At 51.0% G+C, this 20515-nt stretch overlaps 2 protein-coding genes and 2 non-coding genes across 4 annotated transcripts in view; all 4 read left to right on the top strand.

Moving 5' to 3' along the window:
* Positions 1 to 20515, top strand: part of LOC142074149 (uncharacterized) — a 158577-nt gene that overhangs the window by 8930 nt on the left and 129132 nt on the right. Inside the window, exon 6 of the mRNA XM_075134623.1 lies at positions 3414 to 4509. Within this exon, the coding sequence (XP_074990724.1) occupies positions 3414 to 4509 (1096 nt within the window). The remainder of the gene's footprint in view (positions 1 to 3413; positions 4510 to 20515) is intronic.
* TRNAL-CAA (transfer RNA leucine (anticodon CAA)) lies at positions 7523 to 7630 on the top strand. Its single transcript has 2 exons — positions 7523 to 7560; positions 7585 to 7630. It is a non-coding gene; the product is annotated as a tRNA-Leu (tRNA).
* TRNAE-CUC (transfer RNA glutamic acid (anticodon CUC)) lies at positions 7956 to 8027 on the top strand. Its single transcript has one exon. It is a non-coding gene; the product is annotated as a tRNA-Glu (tRNA).
* IL4I1 (interleukin 4 induced 1) lies at positions 14062 to 19803 on the top strand. Its single transcript, XM_075134651.1, has 6 exons — positions 14062 to 14840; positions 15792 to 15904; positions 16691 to 16892; positions 17346 to 17414; positions 18382 to 18515; positions 18725 to 19803. The coding sequence occupies exons 1-6, from the start codon at positions 14478 to 14480 to the stop codon at positions 19554 to 19556; spliced, it is 1713 nt and encodes a 570-aa protein (XP_074990752.1). The 5' UTR covers positions 14062 to 14477; the 3' UTR covers positions 19557 to 19803.

Below are 20515 nucleotides of genomic sequence, written 5' to 3'. Positions count from 1 at the left end.
GAGAGGAGGACACCGGGCTCGTCGCCCGATCAGCACCAGGAATAGGAGCTGTGCAAGCAAGGAATTAGGTTTTCTACCTGGAAAAGTGGCCCAAACCGTGTTTTCATCACCTGGATGGTGAAAATAGGTTGTTTTCCCCCCAAAGCTCCAGGCTCGGGAATCACGCGCTTGCGGGTGGGAAGGAGGGGAATTTCCACTTACCAAGTCACCCCTCCTTGTTGCTGGAGGAGGAGATCATGAAAGCCAAGGAAAACACAACTCTGCGAACAAGAAGATAAAGAAATGCAGCAGGGGAATGAGAGAGGAGCCTGGATTTCTGCCTCCGAGAAAGCCCAGGAGATTCGAAACCACGCGGACGCTTTTCCCTACGGTGAGCGCAGGGGTTTTGGTGGTGGTTTAATCCCTCCCTGGCTGGGAAAAGCCGTGAGGGGAGGGGAAGCAATAATTTTCTTTTAATTTGCTTTGGAAAGAGCGCAAGGATGGGGAATTATCCCTAAATCCTGCCCTCCCTAATGCACAGGCGTTTAACCCCTGCCTCCCCGCCGAAGGAGGGAGCGGAGCTGATTTCTGCAGCCTCCTTGATCCTCTCTCCCTGCTCCATCACTCCTTGGCTGGTGGCCGTGGACAGATGTCCCCAAGGGAGACTGGGGGACCAAGCCCTGGTGCTGGGGGGACACCAGGTGGCTCTGGGAACGTTGCAGCTCGGCTGCGTATGGCAGGACGCAGGAAGGGACTGGATCAGCTGGATCCTGAAGGTGGAGGGGAGAAGAAGGCTCTCCAGGGATCCTGGATGTGCTCCGAGCAGGGGCTGTGGCAGCCCTGCCTTCATCCCCAGGCCCATCAAGGCACGCAACAGCCCTCCCCCCCCGGGGCTCTGTCCACACCAAATCCTGAGCCAGAGACTCCAGGTGATGGGCACAAGGGAAAGACCCACACGGGCTGCCCTGTACTGGGACCAGTGCAAGGAGCAGAGACAGGGAGCACCAGTCCCTGCCCTTGCCCCATCCCCGTGCATGGGGTTGCACCACAAGAGGGCATGGGGAGACCAGAGCTGCTCCCGGGACCCGGCTCTTCCCTGGTGATCCGAGCAGTAGATCTGCTCCCAAGAAGGTGGAAAAGGTCCAACGTGGTTAAGCTCTGCTGGGCAAGGGCTGGCTGAGCCTTTTCTTGTGTCCCGAGGGGAAGAACCTCGAGGAACGGAGGAGGCTGTGTCTTCCCTTGCACAGATGCAAAGGGCACTGCTTGGGTTTGTCCAGGGTTTTTTCCCAGCTTTTCCCCCCAGGGAACAGCTCAGCACCTCCTTCTCCCTCCATAGGCTCCAGCAGAGCACCCCCATCGCTGCCGAGAGGGAGGGAGAAGGACATGGCCACAGCAGAACCGGCACAGGTGAGGGAGAGTCTCTCCTTCGAGGTGGGCAAGTGCATTTCAGCTGACCTGAAACATCGGTGCCAGGTATCTTCTGCCCAGTCTGGGGCAAACCGCTCTGTGACCGTAGCTGTGGGTTATCACCTTCCTGCAACTCCATTTGGACCAAGAGGTCCCCATATTACCGGCGGTGGATGGTCAGGGTGCAGGTGAGGTGGTGAGGAGCTGAGGATGGAGCCTGTGGTGGGCGTGCTTCAAGGCTGAGCCTGGAGAAAAGCTGCCGTAAGGGTTTCTCTGAGCTCCCCTGTGTCAGAAACACAGGGAAGGTGGAAAGTCACAGTAGGGCATGGGGTTTTGTGTCTCCAAGTGACAGGAAAAGGCCCAGAGGATGGGGTGGAGAGGTTGAGCCCAGCCTGGTTGAGCTCCTTCAGCTCCATCATCCCCATCAGGCGTTGCTGGGTGTTTAACAACCCTCAGTGTTTTCCAGTTTCTTTTTTTCCTTCCCCATAAGTTTACCCAGCTGCTTTCTGAACCCACGTGGCCCTTTAGCATCCGTGATGTCTTGCAGCAAGGCTCTCCACAGCTTAACTACACCCCATGGGGAATGACACCTCTGGTCCTTGCCAGCATCCTTTCTGGCTCTCCTGCAGCTCTGCTGAACGTAGCCTTGGTTCCTCTCCCTGCTGCCTCGAGCTGACCCACAGTGGCAGGCGCTGAGCTGGGACATCCTTGTTGTTTCAGTATCCAGTGACCTTCAAGGAGGTGGCTTGGTACTTCACCGATCCCAGCCAACGGGCCCAGTACCGGGAAGCCATGCAGGAGAGTCTTGGAAATGACTCCTCTTTGGGTAAGGACGCACCTTCACTCCTTCCTGGGCTAAGTCTTGGGGTTGGGTGGGCACAGGGGATGCTCCTCTAGACTTTGGAGGTGAAGGAGACTTTCCCCATTGCTTCTGGCAATTGTGCTTCCCCCTTGGGACACGGATTGGGGACCCATAGCACCCTCCATCCCCACCTTCTTCAGGAGAGCACATGCTCTACCACATCAGACCAATGGTCCATCTGGCCCCATGTTCTCTCCAGCCATGGTGGAAGGAGATGCTATGTTAGAGGACACGGAGAGAGACCTTTCTCAGCTGTGCCCAGCCCTTGCATCGTCCTCTCTCCAGCAGAGCCCCCAAATCTTCTCATAGTAGCTCCTCAAATGCACCCAGACCTCTGCTCTGTCTCAGGAACCAGCTCTGCCGACTCTCAACCTGACAGGATCTCCTCTGGGCTGGAACCGGAGGAGAAGACATGGACCCCAGCTCCCCAGGGCTCAGATGCAAAGCCCTTCTCTAACAACTCTTCCACAAGTGAGGAACTGGCTTAAATAACCTAGAAAGCATCTGGGAGAAAAGCAAAACACCTGGAACTTCTACCCAGGCCCTAAGACACCCACCCTGAACTTGGTATCTTCTAGGAGAGGGGTCCCAGAACATCTCCTGGTCCCTTGGGAGATGTTGCCTGCAGATGCAGATGGGAGGGGAACTCTCAGCCCATGGGAAGCAAAGGCAGAAGCTCCCCTTTTGGGTTACGGAGGGTTTTAAGAGCTGGGGTTTGAAGCTGAACTTCAGCCCAAGCTTCTCCAGCTGGCCAATGGTCAGTGTCTGGGCCTGGGCTGAAGGTGGAGCTCACACGAGCTTTCTTCATTCTTGGCTTTCCCCCACCCTGCTTCTTCGGTGGGTTCCCTTTTCCATCCCAGCCAGGGACTGACTCTTCATGATCCCTTTCTCTTTCCTCTGCAGGGGATGGGATGGTGAGTGGGACGAGGGACAGCACCCCAACGACAGACCCAGACATCAAGACCTGCCTGGAGGACATCTCCCCGCACCATGAGCCAGCCAACATCCACCAGAGCTCCCGAGAGAAAGGCCAAGAGGAGGTCCAGGGTCGTCCTGGGAGGGAAACTCCAGGGACGTGTAGGGAATTGCTGTTCCCCCATAGCCTTCGCCCCAGGGATAGACCCATCCCTCATTCCACCAGCGAGAAGACCTTCCAGAAACAGAGGTCCCAGCACCCCTGCTCTGACTGTGGGAAAAGCTTTGGGGTCTTCTCCAACTTGCTCCGTCACCAGCGGAGCCACGGTGGGGAGAAGCCCTACAAATGCCCCGAATGCGGGAAGGGTTTCGGGCACAGCTCGGCGCTGGTGACACACCGTCGCATCCACACGGGCGAGAAGCCCTACCAGTGCACCGACTGCGGCAAGAGCTTCAACGTGGTGTCCAACCTGGTGCGCCACCGCCGCAGCCACACCGGGGAGAAGCCCTACAAGTGCCCCGACTGCGGCCGGTGTTGCAGTCAACGTTCCCACCTGGTGACCCACCGCCGGTTGCACACGGGCGAGCGCCCGTACCCATGCCGTGAGTGCGGGAAGAGCTTCAACGTCAGCTCCGATCTCATCAAGCATCGTCGCACCCACACCGGAGAGAAGCCCTACGAGTGTCCCGACTGCGGGAAGCGTTTCAGCGGCAGCTCCAACCTCATCACCCACCAGCGGCTGCACAGCGGCGAGCGGCCCTACACCTGCACCGACTGCGGCAAGGGCTTCACCATCAGCTCCAAGCTCATCACCCACCAACGGACGCACAACGGCGAGCGACCCTACAGCTGCACCGACTGCGGCAAGGCTTTCGGCGACCGACCCCACCTCGTCCGGCACTGCAGCACCGGCCGGCGGGAGAAGCGCTACAAGTGCTCCGAGTGCGGCAAGGGCTTCACCACCAGCTCCTACCTCCTCACCCACCAGCGCAGCCACACCGGGGAGACCCCCTTCCTCTGCGGTGTGTGCGGCAAGAGCTTCGCGGTGGTCTCCAACCTGGCGCGGCACCGGCGCGTGCACACCGGGGAGAAACCGTTTCGGTGCGGGGAGTGCGGGCGGCAGTACAGCCAACGGGCTCATCTCACCACCCACCAGCGGGTCCACACCGGAGAGCGACCCTACGTCTGCGGGGATTGCGGGAAGGGCTTCAACGTCAACTCGTCCCTCACCAAGCACCGGCGGGTGCACACCGGGGAGAAGCCCTACCGCTGCCCCGAGTGCGGGAAGAGCTTCAGCCAGAGCTCCAACGTCATCACGCACCGGCGGCTCCACCACGGCCACGGGGTGCACCAGCTCCATGCATGAGTGGCTCCAGCTCCCACACTGTGCTGGTGAGACCCAGTGATGCCAGCTCAGCCAGGAGGTCTTCTCCAGAGACTGGAAGTCAACCAGGACTCTGGTTATCTTGGCACATGTGGGAGAGGGAAGAAAGATCTTTGTATCCGGGGGTATGAAGGGAAGGATAGGGACCAAGCGTGGCCATCATCAGCAGAAAACACCAACTCGAGGTTCGTTTTACTCCGCTGGAGGAGAGAAAAAACACCCCAGCCGAATTAGGACAGGGTATCTCCTGTTCCCACCTCGCCCAAACACAACAACAAAAAGGACCTTTGTTTTTCCTCGCTGCTCCAAACTCTCCCCCCACCAAGACATTTGATACAAGGCGCCCACGGGCTGTTTCGTCTCCCATCTGGCATTCCCCTCTCTTCTGGTGACCTGCTAGTAGCGATAACAGCTTCAGGAATAAAAGGTGGTGTGATAAATACCAGTCGTGGTCTGTGTGCATGCACCCACGGGAAGTCCAGGCACACAAGTCCCACCACCCCCTTTTTACCTCCAGGCTGGGGCAGAAGGAAGCCCCTGAGCCTCAGGGTCCCCAAAGGGGCTCCAGCAGCCAGCAAGGAGCAAGCCCATGGGCCAGAGGCCACCGGGGTTGGTCTCCTCCTACCGCTCCACATCCCTTTGGATCCCATGGGGGGGAATCCTGAGCTGGGAGCATAAAAACCCCAATGCGGGGGGTCACTGATCCTTCTGCAGATGGGCCCAAAGCGTTGGCCTCGTTGGCCAAACTCATCTACTCGGGTGTCCCAGAGCTGCGCAGAGCTCTGGCCACAGCAAGGTAAGCAGCCGTCTCCCTGCCCTGCGGAGCTGCAGGCTGTCCTTGCAGGCTCACCTACTCCTCTTTTGACGTTGGGGGTTTTGTGCATTTGAGCTGTAAGGTCACTGGGCTTTGTCTGGAGAACATGGCTAGGGAGCTCCAGACATCACTGGGTTTTGGTATGGTACCCACCCATCTCCTTGGACGTCGGCAAAGTAACACACCAAACCCATAAGCGCAGACCTTATAAATAAAGAGAATCGGAGGCAGAAAACATCGTTTCTCTCTCCTACTCGGTACCAAGCCAAGGTGAGTGTAACTTCAGGTACGACTCCAAGGCCATCGCCCTGTTTCCAACCATGGCAAACTTCCCCAGTGGATCTCCAACCTCCCCAGTCACTTGGTGTGGTCTGAGATGAGGATGGCATCTCCTGATGGGGAGCAGTCTTTCCCTGCAGGTGCTGAGGGTCTCAGCTCCCAGCTGCATGGAAAGGGTCTTCAAAGAGGTCAAGATGGACTTTGGTGGTCTCCCACCAGCATCACGGGGGGGCTCATTCATGTAATCTTATGTGGGCAAGATGCTGAAGATGCTCCCATCCAGGAGCTGCCCTCCAAATTACCTCCTGCATGGGCATGTGGGTGTGGGGGTACTGGTGGGACACCAGGTTTGGTGGTCATCTTTACAGGAATGATTTTGAATCAGGCGGGTGAGAAAGACTCTGACTTTATTCTTCTTTCTCCTCTTTTCTTCTTCTCCCAGGCACGCAATGAGGGAGACAAGAAAAGATATCCATGGCGAGAAGACAGGCCCTTGTTATTTAGTTCATGCAAGAAGATCTGGTGGGGAAGAAGGAGGCAAAACACACCCCATCTTCACCTTTCATAACCTTATCCACAGCAGCCTGCAGCTCGAAGGTACCAATGAAGGATCCCCGGCGTTGCCTCCTCCGGTGGTCCGCCTCGGTGACCAACCCCTTGCAAAGGACCCTCATGGAGATGTTCATCAGCCTCTTTGCCTTCACCGACATGCGCCTGGTCGGTGGTGGCAGCTGGCTCAGCAGCCTGGAGATGTACCTGTTGCAGGATCCCTTCTTGAACCAGCCGCTTAATCCCTTCGGAGCTCGTTTCCATCCCCCAACTTGAGATGGAGACCTTCTCCACTTAAGCAGAGGCTTCATCCACTGGATTTTTTGTTTCCTCCACAGGGTTTTTCCTTGTCTTTTGGTGGTTGCAGCCATGGGGTCTCCTTCAGACTCGGTGCTCCTCCCTGCAAAGGTGTCCCACCAGACCCATGGCTCTCATAGAGATGGACATATTCAAATGAGGGATTGACATTGCAGCCCAGGATTGGCCAGTTGCGGCAAAGCCCTTGTGAGGCGGAGCTTCCTCATCCAGAATTTGCATAAGGGTTTTTTTTGCCTGAAAAGCATGGAATTAGACCAAAAGAACACACCCTCTTTTTGACTTGACTTAACCCCAGTGAAAATCCCAAAAAGTTTTCTCCAAAACCACCTTCCCTTCTGCATTTCCTTGCGGAGAAAGAGTCAGGAAACAACTCGATTTCGATTCTTCCTAGGTTAATTATTGCACTCGCTTAACGAAGGCACACGGTCAGCACGCAGAGGGAAGGTTTTCAGAAAGATCTGGAGCTAAACCTGGAAATTTCAGGTTTTGCCTTTCCAGGGCAACTGGAGAAATGTCAGAAAAAAGCTTTCGATGGACCCTGCTGGGCTTTGCAAAGTGACGGGGGAGACTTCCAAGAGTGCAAGCAATAAGGAGAAAAGCGGTCAATTTGGTTATGGAATAAAAATAGGAAGTTAAACGGAGTTGGTGTTAAATTAAATGAAATCGGGGATTTTACTAGCACCAGGAGCATGTGAGCGTGCCTCTTCTTTTTTCCATCTTTCTCCTCATTTTTCTTTTCAGAGGTGATGACCAAATGGCAGCCAGGTCCACGGCGTGTTTTCAGCGTAAATCGGGCTGGTCTGGCTCTCCTGAAAAAGCAAATCCGTGTGTAATCCCGAGTGGGCAACGGAGACCGCGTGGACCGGGGATAGAGCAATGGAAGCAGAGGAGCAGAAAAGAGCCAGAAAAATAAACTTGCTGCAAATTTGGAAGGTTATGAAAGAAGCAGAAAAGATCAAGATGTGGAAGGGTTAGGTGTTGAGGATGAGGAGGGTGAGGAAGGTTTTTGACAGTGTCAGGATGGCCGAGTGGTCTAAGGCGCCAGACTCAAGGCTTTGCTTTCCCTGCCCGGGGTTTTCTGGTCTCCGAATGGAGGCGTGGGTTCAAATCCCACTTCTGACACACCTTTTCCTTCTAAAAACTAAAGTTTTTATAATTTTTTTACAATAATTCCCCCATCTGAGTTAGGGAAAACGCCGATTCTCCTTTATTTTCCCCCAAAAACTTGCTCCTGTAACCGTCTCTGCTGTTCGCCGCTTGCAAAGTGCGCCCACGCGTGGAGAAAAAGCACGGGGGGTGGGGGGGAAGGGAGGGGAAGCGGGCTGCACGCTGCCCCGCGGGTGTCTTGGCTGCAGGGAGAGGCGGGGGCAGCGCAGCCGCCCCCTCCGTGGGGTCTCTCGTGGAGCGGCCGCGCGTGGGTGCGCGGCGGTGAAGCGTTCGCAGCGCTTCCCTGGTGGTCTAGTGGTTAGGATTCGGCGCTCTCACCGCCGCGGCCCGGGTTCGATTCCCGGTCAGGGAAACTCCTTTTCCCCTCTCAACAAAATAATTTCCTCTTTTTTTTTTTTTTTTTTTTTTACTCTGACGATATCACTAACAGGCTTTTTCGCAGCAAATTCAACCCACGAAGCACACACAGCGATGGCAAATGCCACCGTTATTCTAAAAGCCGGTTGGCACCCTTGCTGCACAGCACACGGCCAGGCTGATCTTGCTTCCTTTTAAGAATCGCTGCTTTAATTGTCACGGGTAATAACTTGATGAGGGATGTGTATAGCAGAGCTGGGATATCACCATCACTATCCTAGGGTAATTTAGACTGGTGGGACTTTTTCCCCTGCTCACAGCAATTCCCATCATCCCCTGATAAAGTACATATATTCAAGCATATATAACCATCTACTTGCAGCAAGGAGGGCGTGAAAGCCCATATTTCTCTAAGGTAAAAACCACTTACAGATTCCCAACCTCTCATCATCCTTTCCTGCAAAAGAAACCCCTCACACCACCAAAGGCTGCTGCATTCAGGCTTTATTGCAATGCCACGTTGACTATTTCATTCGACAAACTCCCCACTCCACCTGGTGCATCGCTCAGGTCTTCCCAAACTGGTGGTTGCACAGGTCTTGTCAGCAATTGGGGCGGTTTGGTGTTTTAATTCCTCTCCCTTGGGCTTTAGGTCTTGTTTGCCACCCATCCGAACCTCAAGGGAAGGAAGATGTTTTCTCTAGCGCCTGTATCTTGAGACCACGATGGGCACGTGCCTCCAACCCCTCTTCGGCACCACGCGCTTCAGGGCGGCTTGCACGTGCGCGGGGCTGACGAGGGGATCGTGGCTCTTCCTCCGCAGCCGCTCGGCCTCGCTCGACACCTGCTTGTAGATGTCCTCCAGAAAGTTGATCATGAGTCCCTTGGCCTGATGGGAGAGGAAATGGCTGTCTCTCTTGATCTGGTTGAGCGTCTTGGAGTTGATGGAATGGAAGGAGCGGTTCAAAGACCTTTTCCTCTGCTTCTCCACAGGTTGATGCTTCGCCTGACCCCGATGCTTCCTCTGCTTGGTTGGAGATCTCCTGCCATGGCTCTTCTGTCTCCTTCCCTGCTGGGATCTCCTTCCCTGCTGGGATCTCCTTCCCTGCTGGGATCTCCTTCCCTGCTGGGTCTTCGTCTTTCTTTCCCTAGCAGACACCATGGCTCAGCCTTGTCGCCACACTGCCCGGACCCCTCAATCCTACAAACACCCCCACCCTCCCCATCTTATGCAAGTGAGCATGCAAATGAGGGGCAGTTCTGAGCCCTACCATTGGCCAAGTGAACAATGCCCCCCCTCCAATTCACAATGGATAGAATCCTGGCTAGTGCTGGTAGCTGGGGTCCCTCTTGGCCAGGGCAACCAGGTGTGATGGGTGCCTGCAAGGTTTGAAGACCTCCAGGACCCCTCACCCCTCCGGGATGCTCACCTTCCCAATGGAAATCTTCCACCCAACCTAAAAACTAGCATTTATTTCCCGGAGTATCACCCCAATCTCAAAAGTTTTGTCTCGCAGTTGCACAACCGAGCCAAGTACGTGCAAGACATGTTCTGGGAATCTTCTGGGCGAGCAGGAAATGAATGACAAGAAAATCCTTTGAGAGAGCATCTTTCCTCAACAGAAATTACCTGCACACCTTAGACCTCTGTCTGCCAGCTTGAAGACCGGCTAATTACTTAGTTAACAAATCCATGTAGATACACCCCGCGTTTTTCCTTCCCCATGCTTTACGTACATAGCTCATTTTCATATCCACGTGTAAATGCTCCCACATACATGCGCCTCCCATGTTTCTCTCAAGTTCCTCCGTCAAAAACACAGTTGATGTCCCACACCAACATCTACCTGCTCTGATTCTGGAGGACCAAACCCTGACTTTTTTTCCTCTTCCATTAAGAAAAACCAACATTAAAACCAGAAGGCAATTATTTGGAAGCAAATAATTGTCCGTTTTTCCCCATCCCACGCTGGCTGATTCAATTTGATTTTCATCCCTCCAGCTGTCCTTCTCCAAGCTTCATGTCATAATTGGTTTCGGGTAGAAACTGGGTTTCTGGTAATCTTCAAGGAAGCAGCAGGCAGGAGCAGGAACATGGGAGGAGCTCCTTTTGCAACTGGCGGTGTGCATTGCTTGTACTCAGACAATAAAACCTGTCATTTGCCTTTCATCCTAAAGCAATTTTGTTAGTACATGCCTTGATCTAGCTCTTATAAAAGCAAAATGAAACAAACTGTCCTCCCTCCAACACCAGGAAAACAACCTGGTAATCACACGTTACTGGTTTCATCGTGTAATCCCCAAATCCCACAAGAAGTCTCATTGCTTTATATGAAGAGATAATACGTGTCGCCGGGTCTTCAGTGTGGACACCCACGGGTACCAGGAAAACAACCTGGTAATCACACGTTACTGGTTTCATCGTGTAATCCCCAAATCCCACAAGAAGTCTCATTGCTTTATATGAAGAGATAATACGTGTCGCCGGGTCTTCAGTGTGGACACCCACGGGTACCAGGAAAACAACCTGGGAATCACAAGGCAATGAAATATCAGACACAAAACAAGGGGTTTTTTTGCAGAAAAAATGATGCCTTTGCCTTTTCCAAATGTTAAACCTGAAGCAAACTGGTGGATTTTCTTAAACGGAGACGTGCTCTGGAACAAAAACCTCAGGAAAAACATGCAATCCTTTAGTTTTTCTTAGAAGGAAATTTCTACAGATCTTCGTCACCCGATTTTAATGAGGACAAAGGGGAACTTGTGGACATCATGATGAAGCTGGTGAACTGGATGCAAAGAATCAGCTCCTAATTTTGCCTTGATGTAGGCAGAGACACGTCCTGGAATTAAAAAAATCACCATTTTGGAAGAGACTGACCCCGTCAATGGCACAGCCAAGGTGATATTAAAAGCACAAGGAACCTCCTTGGCCATCCCAGCAGCAACACTGAGAATGTGGTTTTGGGGAAGATTAAATTGCCCCAGGACTGGGCTGCCTGCAGGAGCAGGCAGAAGAAACGGGACCACAAAGTCTCCACCTTGCTATGGAAACACACTCACACTCCATCAACAAGCACATTGCAAGACCCACACACTTCTTCCAAGAAGACCCATTGAACATAGCACCACAAAACCCCAATGTCTATGTCACAAGTCCACCAGAACCGAGAGATCCCATAGATGCAAATACATTCAATGGTTCCTACTGGGTGGCAAAGATTAAAACCCTGGTCATCAGTGGCTTAAGGCATTTGTAAGCACCATTCCCCAAAGACCAGAGTCACCCAGAAGGAACTTAATTTGTCACCTTCTGAGAGCATGACTTCATGGAAGGGGTGACGCTTGGGATGTCCACACAATGCTCACAGTCCTGGTTCTGCAATCCACTCTTCCGGGGCATTATTTAAAACAGTAGACCAATGTCTGTCTATCTGTCTATCATGGGTGGGCACCACCACCTGATCTTTCCAAAGCCCCACGTCCCTTGCCGTGATTCTCCAAGACTCTACTTAAACTTGGGGAGCTGGACTCAATGATCCTTAGGTTTCCCTTCCACCTCAAGACGTTTTATGATTAAACTTCATAAAAACCCACAATATTGTGGAGACTTGAATGGGATAAAGCATGGTGATGAGGTTGGCTCTGCACAGGAGCCTCGAGCTGTTGTAATCAAAGAACTAACGGAAGAGGTACTGAAAGAAGACAGAAAAAAAAATAATAATACCAAAGCGGCGCTGTGCTCTCAACTTTGCTGAATGGGAAGACACTCAGGCAACTAAAGACCAAACTTTTAATAGCACAAGGGAATGAATTTGCTTCTGCTTTGATGCACGTAGCTCTGGGCTCCAACGCAAGGAGAACTGAAAGCTTTGGGAGGGGGAAGGAGGATTTCAATAAGAAAATAGTACTAAGAAGAGCCAATCGCTACTGAGGCTTGCAAAACCAGTTGCAGCAAAACGCTTTTCAAGGGAAGCCCCTTCTGTGAGGCTGGTGTCCGCCTTGGTGCTGACATCAACCATCAGGGTCCAAAAGTCTGGGAAGTACCAACATTGGGTTTCATTTCCTCAGTCAAATCAGCAAATCATCTGATTAACTGAAAAAAGTCAGTCTTTAGGCATAAGGCAAAGGAGAGACGAGACAAGAAAGTTTGGAGGGGAAGGGTAGTTTGTGGTGGGTTTATTTTTTTTATTTTTAGGGGGTTTTTTTTAGGAGCAGACCAGCCAAGGTGCCTACACAGAGTTGAGTATGTCCATATGGTGGGTAAGACGTGGTGAACCCGCTAAGGGATGGTTCCTCAGGTCAGTTTATGGTGCTTTGGCAGGTCAAAGTTCTTCATTCTGGAAAAATGCTGGTACAACTCACCCAGATTTTCCATCTCAGTGAAAGCACCTGAGCTCTGAGTTCCCTCTATAGTAACAAAGAGAGGATCAAACCAAAAACGCGCAACACTTAACATGAGAGTGTCCAATAGATGAACTGTCACCTGCAAGTGCCCGTTTTCATCCCCAGAAAGGATATTTTTGGGTGCTAGCTCAAACGTCTCCCTGGGATGCAGAATGAACTCCATGATATTTAGATAGGTTTAAACGGGTGCCCCTTTGTGCAATACAAGGAAGGAAAACAAACCTGATATTTCATTGCTGGGAAGTTCTCTGCCCTTCGCAGAGAAGGGTGAGGTCACCCTTACTGCATTCTGATAACCATAGCTCTTCCTAAAATGTGCCCATAGACTGATGGCCGGTGGTGACACCGGTGAGTAAAGAAAAAAACCCGACAAAACTGCAGAGGAACCGATTACGTGCTCAATTGCTGCTTCCCCTTCTTATGACGAATCGCACTTGGCATCTTCCGGGGTTACTGATGGCAGAAGATTTTTGAACCACCACAGTTGGGTTGCTTTTTTTTTTTTTCAAACCCAGGGTATAAAATGAAAACAAATCTCAGCAGAGGACTTGTCTTCCTGCTGGAACAATGGCTAGGATTGGTGAGTGACTCTCCCCTGAATCTTGAGCTCTCTCGCTGGTTTTTCTGGTTTTCTTTCACCTTGGCCGGGTTTAGGGGTTTTTTAGGTGGAACATCTGCCTTTTGTGTCGCCTCCTGACAGCATAACCATAGACATCCCTTTCTTCAGCTAGGGTATTTCATGGTCATCTGGAGCTCAGCTTTGCAGCACTGTGGGCAGTGGGAGACCTCCCTTGCAAGTTTGGGGAGTGGGATGTTCCTAGTTGTGCAGGGAGAGATGGAAACACAGGCACGAGCTCAGAATCTCCAGAGACCTTTCTGGAGGACACCACTTTGCATCAGGTTTGTGGTTTCTCCCTGTCTAGCCACAACACAAGAAGGTCTGATGGAAGGTGGAGATCCATCAGACGTTTCCAAGAGCTGGTCCCAATGCATTTGCTCTTCTCCCACGGAAAGCCTGATCTCCAAAAAGGATCCCCTTTGTCTTCCACATAATCTATGGGTCTTTGGGGTTTCCACACTGGGTGAGATGAGGGCAGTAAGACCGGCTGCTGGTTCTACAGCACTACGAACCCCACACGTGCCAAAAACGCAACTCGGGGACAGCACCCCTGGTCCTCAAGGAAGATCAGGGCAGCAGCAGCATTGGGTCAGGAAGGTTGATGCAGCTTTATCAACATGATATCACTTTCTGCCATACTTTGAAGAAGGCAACCCTGCCGCTTACAGGCTAATTGTAGCAGATTTTTTTCTAATTATTTTTTACTGCCACGGTGTCTTCAAGAAGCTGGATCAGCTCTGTAGAAAGACCTGCTCTCAGGAGGTCACCTGCAGGATAACAGCTCCGAGGTCTATCCACAGCAGGTCCACCTTGACCCAGGTCGTCTGCAGATCTAGGGCTGTTCCAGCAAAATTCCCCAGGGATTTTCCAGGAGTAAGAATTCCCCAGGGTGTGATTTCAAAAGCTTTTTTTTTCTTTTCCCCTCTTTTTCCCTGGAAGGAATCTGGCAGTATGTGGGGGAAGGAAAAGAAAATGAAAGTTGCCCTGTAGTTATTTTGGAGAACAGAAACCAAAAGTAGAAAAATCCCAGGGTGGTTTCTCTTCAAACTTCCTCTCCCTGGGAAAATATTCTATCCACTTCTATCCACTGCGTCGAAAATGCCATGAATTTAAGGTAAGGGAAAGGGCAGTTGGGACAAGAAGATTGCCTTAATTCTTTGCACGTGAATGACATTAATTACCATTCTTCATTATAGAGTCTTTGAGCTATTCAAAGGGGTCAAACTCATTTGGGGAACTCACCACAGCAGCTGCACAAGCAGACCATGAGTATGAAAAAAAAAATATTATATGGGCTTGATTTCTCCTAAAAAATAAAAAAAATCACATTCACTGACAGCGCTTGACGTCTGGCTACGGTCATGAGATGATGCCACGGATTTCATAATCACGCCAGTTGATTTGGAAGAGATTTGCTAGATGTTCTTCTTCAGGGTTTGGCCACCAACATACTCAGAACCAGTTTTTGCTGTCATCTCCCTCCCAGGCTGTCAGGAACGAACTTGCGTGCTGAGTGCCGAGTGCCTTCGTTGCATTCTTTTCTTCTCTTCTTTTCTTCTCTCCCTAGTCCTCTTCCAAATACTCCTGCTAGCAGGTCTCCTAAGTGCAAAGAGGTTTCCATGTTTCCCTGAATATTGCCTTCATGACAAAGACTACGAGGAACTGCTGGAGATTGTCAAACATGGGCTAGGAGATGCAGCTCATCCAGCAAAGGTGGTCATCGTCGGTGCAGGAATAAGCGGGCTTACAGCAGCAAAGTTGCTCCGCGATGCCGGCCACACGGTAAGGAGTTGCATGAGAGCCGTGAGTGCCGTTGGGTCTTGTTTTCCTACAGTAAAGATTTTCCAGCATGGAGAGGGAAAAGGAAATGCAAGGGAGTGGTGGGAGAAGGAAGGAAAAGCAATTGGGCTCCAGTAATTTCATCTGATTTAGGGATGATTTTTAAAACCACGGGCGTGGACAGGAGGGGAGAAGGGGAAGCTGTATGCAAAGCACGTTGTTGAGATGCTCCCCAAATGAATGTAAGCAGCAAAGGTAAAAAGTTGCAGTCGTCTTTCTCCGTCCCTAAGGGTTTTTGAGATCAGGCAGAGCTACAGCTGCCCTGGGACAGCCTTGGAGGCAGCGCTGCTGCGAGTGGGAGGTTGGACTAGACCCCTCCAGAGGCACCTCCAAGCCTCAACTTCTACACTTCTCCAACTTGTTGCAACTTGCAGCCCAACAGTGACATTCGTGGCTGTAGATCAACCAGCACAAGACTCACGAGTCCTTCAAATCCTGCCTCGTTAAGGCAGCAGGTAATCTGGGGATTGCAAAACTCTGTTGACCATCCCAAGGGGCTAGACAAAATTCAAACCCATGAGTTTCGAAGGTTTCAAAGGCATGGAGAGACAGGTTGGTGCCTTCCTCTGGCTGTTTTCAAAACCCTGTTTTATCCTTCCAGCACAGGGAGCATCTGAACCAACACTAAAGACCCTCTCACCAGAGAGTAGGTGTCCAAATGTGACACAGAAGTTAGGAACTGAGAAACTGCCCTGTAGGTAGAGGGATCTTGGCCAACATGGAGAGGGGTTTGGATCTACAGATGGTTCATTTGCCATCTGGAGGGGACCTGTGCCACCCCATGGGCCATAAATGCTGTTTGCCACGGCGCCTCTGAACTTGCTTTGTAGGTGGTTTGCTTAAAATAGTCATTGCCTGAACATCTGCAATCTCCACCCCATCCTTGTTTTTTAGGTTACCATTCTGGAAACGAGCAATCGGGTTGGTGGGCGGATTATGACGTACCGACCGGAGGGCCAGGACTGGTACGTGGAGTTGGGAGCCATGCGCCTGCCAGGCAAGCACAGGTAAGGCAGCGTCCTACTTCACGGCCATGATCAGATGAGGAACAAGCCCGTTTTGAGGAGCAAGGCTGTGGTTTGAGATGGGGCTGAGGACTCGGAGGTGGGTGTAGCACAGCAGGAGGAAGGAGCTGTCTGCCCCATCTCTCCCTCAGAGCTTAACATCTACATAAAAGGGACAAAAAGCACACGGTCACCTGCATATGAGTTGGGAGAATGAAGGAAGACCTCTCAGCTCAGTATCCTGTCCGTGCATGGTCAGATCTCTATTTTGGAAGTCACAACATCAGAAAATGGATGAATTTCCATCAGCTCTGATGGAGAGGGCATCCAACCTGGGCTCTGTGAGAGGGTGGAGTCAAACAAGGTTCAGTCATGAGCCAAAATGCTATGGGAAGAGGCTGTAGGCGCCTCACCAACCACACCACATGCCAAGGAGAAGGTTCGGAGCCAGAGGGAACCCCTGCCTCCTACTTCAACAGGGCATTGCTCTTACTGCCAATTACATCCTGTGCAACCAGTAGCTGGAGGGAGCATAAGCCAAAGGGCTCCTTTCTCCATAGCCCCATGGTTGCTGCACTGGGAGCAGGCAGGACAACTTCAAGCGGCAAAAACTAGAGTCGGCAGTGCCTTAAATAGCCACAATCTCCACTCACAAGCCAAAATAATACGTGGCTACGCCAACATAGTCAATGGGAAAGTGTCCTTTTATGCTTCTAGTGTTTTGGTGGCAGGGTTTTTGGGTTTGGTTGTTTGCAAGCACTTGTCCCCATGTGCTCTCCTCTTTTCTAGGCTCGTCCGTGAATTCATTAGACAGTTTGGCCTGAAGCTAAACCCATTCATCCAGACAGATGACAACGCCTGGTACTTTCTGAATGGCACTCGGATTAGAGCTGGGGAAGCGGATAAAAACCCCGACATCCTAAACTATGAAGTGAAACCATCAGAGAGAGGCAAGAGTGCCAGCCAGCTTTATAGAGAAGCACTACAAAAGGTACATGCCCAGGGGGAAGGGATGCTACCTTCCAGCAATGTTGCTCATCCAAGAGACATTGAAGCTATTTCCTCTGAAGCTGTGATGGATCCTCACCTGCATGATGGGTTGAGGAAGACTCAACGATGAGTTGAGGAAGAGTAGGGTCCTTTCGGAATGAAAAGCAGAAAAGCTCATTCAGAAACTAGGGCAGCTGGTAGCAAAACTCTTTATATGCAAGACCTCCTTTCTCTGGAACAGGTTCACCAAGACTTGGATGAAGCAGAAAATGCCACACCAAGGCATAACTTCCCAAAATTTAAAGCCCAAGCAGCAGGATCCACTAGTTCTAGCTCAGACCCAGGGGTTACCAAACCCCAAGACTCAATACCCCAGATGAATCCTAACAGAATTTGGGGCAAGACTTTGGGAAATGCACTTTTTCTCATTAATATATCAATATTTCCTCTCCAGGCTTTTATGAAGTTCCAGGCTATGGACTGCAAGGAATATCTGGCTAAATATGACTCCTTTTCCACCAAGGTAAAAGGGCTGGGGCTTGAGAGTAAATTTAATCCCCCTAACGATAATAAACCTACATCCCTGCTTTGAGAAAGGATCTGAGTCACTCTAGTCTCTTCCTCTGTTGACGCTTTTGGATGCTTTTTCCCTAATCAATGTGACTTCTACTTAAAATGCCAAGAAAGGAGCAAGCGTGACTGTTAGAGCAGTCTCATCATCTGGAGATAGGAGAGAAGCCATGGTGACTGGAAATGCTCTGGAAAGTCCTCCAAATCAGAATCATAGAATCATAGAATCGTACAGGTTGGAAAAGACCTCTAAGATCATCGTGTCCAACCGTCAACCCAACACCACCATGCCCACTAAACCATGTCCCTAAGGGCCTCATCTACACGTCTTTTAAATACCTCCAGGGATGGTGACTCCACCACGTCCCTGGGCAGCCTGTTCCAAGGCCTGACCACTCTTTCAGTAAAGAAATTTCTCCTCATGTCTAATCTAAACCTCCCTTGGTGCAACTTGAGGCCATTTCCTCTTGTCCTATCACTAGTTACTTGGCAGAAGAGACCAACACCCACCTCGCTACAACCTCCTTTCAGGTAGTTGTAGAGCGCGATGAGCTCTAGCCACGTTCCTCCATCGTGGGTCTCTTAATCAGACACGATGAAGTATCAAGCACTGGGGAGAATTTACTGAGCACTCCACTGCATTTTTGTGATCCAGCTGTCTCAGAGTGGGTACACCAAGCCACAAATCCCTTATTCATTCATCTCCAGAACTTCTGGCATGCTAACCCAGAGGAGACATTGATCTCCTGCAAGAAGCAACAAGAGCCGCATTAAAAAAAAAAGCTTCTGGTCCAGGCTTTAAGCAGATCAGGAGCAGGAACAAGGCAGCAGGGCGTGACTTTTGGCTTGGGATATAAAGGGGATACATGCACTAACTGAGATAATGACATCAGGCTATGTCTTCTTCCTGGCTTTCCTAGGAGTATTTGATTAAAGTTGGAAATCTAAGCCGAGGAGCAGTTCAGATGATCGGTGACTTGTTGAACGAGGACTCTGGATTTTATCTGTCCTTCCTTGCCTCGCTGTGGGATTTTGATACCTTCTCTAACGAGAGGTAAGATTCCTATGGCAAACCCCATTTTGTGCTGGTCTAGAGCAAGCCACCAGAAGAAGAAATTTCAGTGGTATTTAGGTGTCTGAATTGGGGATCACTCCTGACTCAAAGGGCCACCAAGCTCTGTTAGCATCTCTAGAAGACGTCAGGTTTTACAGTTCCTAAACCTTAATGTCCTGCCCTCACCTCCTGCTTCTTCTTCCTTCCAGTTTTGATGAAATCACAGGGGGTTTTGACCAACTGCCCAAAGCCTTCCACAAAGCGTTGCCCAATGTCATCCGGTTCAATTGCACGGTGGAGAAAATCATGACTGAGGGAAACAAAGTCCATGTGTTTTACCGCACTTCGGACACTCTGAACATAACTGCGGATTACGTCCTTGTCACGTCCACCGCCAAAGCCACCAGGCTCATCCAATTCCTGCCACCGCTCTCTCCTCCAAAGACCCACGCCCTGCGCTCCATCCACTATGCAAGCTCCTCCAAAATAGCCTTGGCTTGCTCCAAGAAGTTCTGGGAGAAGGATGGCATCCGAGGAGGACAGTCCATCACTGACCGCCCTTCCCGGTTTATCTACTACCCCAGCCACAACTTCTCCAGCGGAGTGGGCGTGATCCTGGCTTCCTACACCTGGAACGATGATGCTGATTTTTTCCTGCCTCTTACGGATAAGAAGTGCCTGGATGTGGTCCTCCAAGACCTGTCAGATATCCACCAAGTGGAAAAGAAGCAACTGCAAAACATCTGCAACCAGTACGTGATCCAGAAGTGGCAACTGGACAAACACGCCCTGGGGGCATTTGCTGCCTTCACCCCTTACCAGTTCATTGACTACTCGCAGGCTCTCTTCGAACACGAGGGCAGGGTACATTTTGCAGGAGAACACACAGCTCAGCCTCACGCCTGGATCGACACCTCCATGAAATCGGCCATCAGGGCGGCGAGCAACATCCACCACGACAGCGGCGAAGCCCGGATGCTGAACAAAGAGGAGGAGGAGCGGGAGCAGACGAGGAGTTTCTGGCAGAAGGAAGATCTCTGAGCTGAGCTTGCTGGATGCCACCAGCACGGTTTGAAGACAATTTTGGTGGCGTAAATCTGTTTCTTTCCAAGCAAAGTCAGCAAGAGGACATCAGCAGCTAAGGCTTTAAAGAAAAAACTCGAAGAGCACTGACTGTCATCAGACAGGACTAATAACTACCTGGTTAAACACTTAACAGGGATAGGAGGGAGTACTAAAAAAAGTAATGTCTAAGTGGGTTTCTTGGCTCTAATATTACCCTGGCTGCGACACAGTAATTTCTAATTTATTTATGTACAAAGTACTTCAGGAAATGACCAAGATGGAATAAAGTTGGGTATCTCTCAGTTCTTTGTCTGAGGTGCCTCCTTCTCTGCGCAGAAAGAAGCGTCATCACATATAAATCATCTCATCTCACTTCAGCCATTTAGAACCTTATCACCCATCAGCCGGGCCTTCCTCCCCTTCCAAGGAGTCATCATCTCCTTTGCGTAGCCCAACGCAACCACTCCTAACACGCACAGGTACCAGTCTCTAACCCCCACGGTCTCTTCTACCCACCTCCCATCTAGCTGAGCTCAAAGCATGGCCAACACCAAGTTATGGAGATAGATTTAACATCGTGAATATAAAAAGCAAATCCAGAAGTAATATAGCCCATGCACAGAGATGTTAATGGCTTTTACTGGGGTTTCTCCCCTCACCAGTAATTGTTGTCCTACATTTCGTAGTCTTGGAAACTCAATCTGTGCTGCAGGCGGGTTTTTTCAGATTATTGGAAAGATATTGATAAAGACGCAAAAGGCAAAACACGACCGGCTGCTAAGTGCATCACGCCAGACCTTTGCTGCAGTCCCTTAGCAGCTTTGCATATGCTTCATCTCGCTTCCCACCAAACACAAACCTGCGCCTCAACCTTTTCCCGTGAAACACAAACCTGCCTCTCGACCTTTTCCCATAAAACACAAACCTGCCTCTCG

This window comes from Calonectris borealis, chromosome 33 (genome assembly GCF_964195595.1).
Source record: "Calonectris borealis chromosome 33, bCalBor7.hap1.2, whole genome shotgun sequence".
NCBI classification, from domain to species: Eukaryota; Metazoa; Chordata; class Aves; order Procellariiformes; family Procellariidae; genus Calonectris; species Calonectris borealis.
The sequence above is the reverse complement of the archived record's forward strand: the minus strand, read 5'-3'. Positions and strand labels throughout refer to the sequence as shown.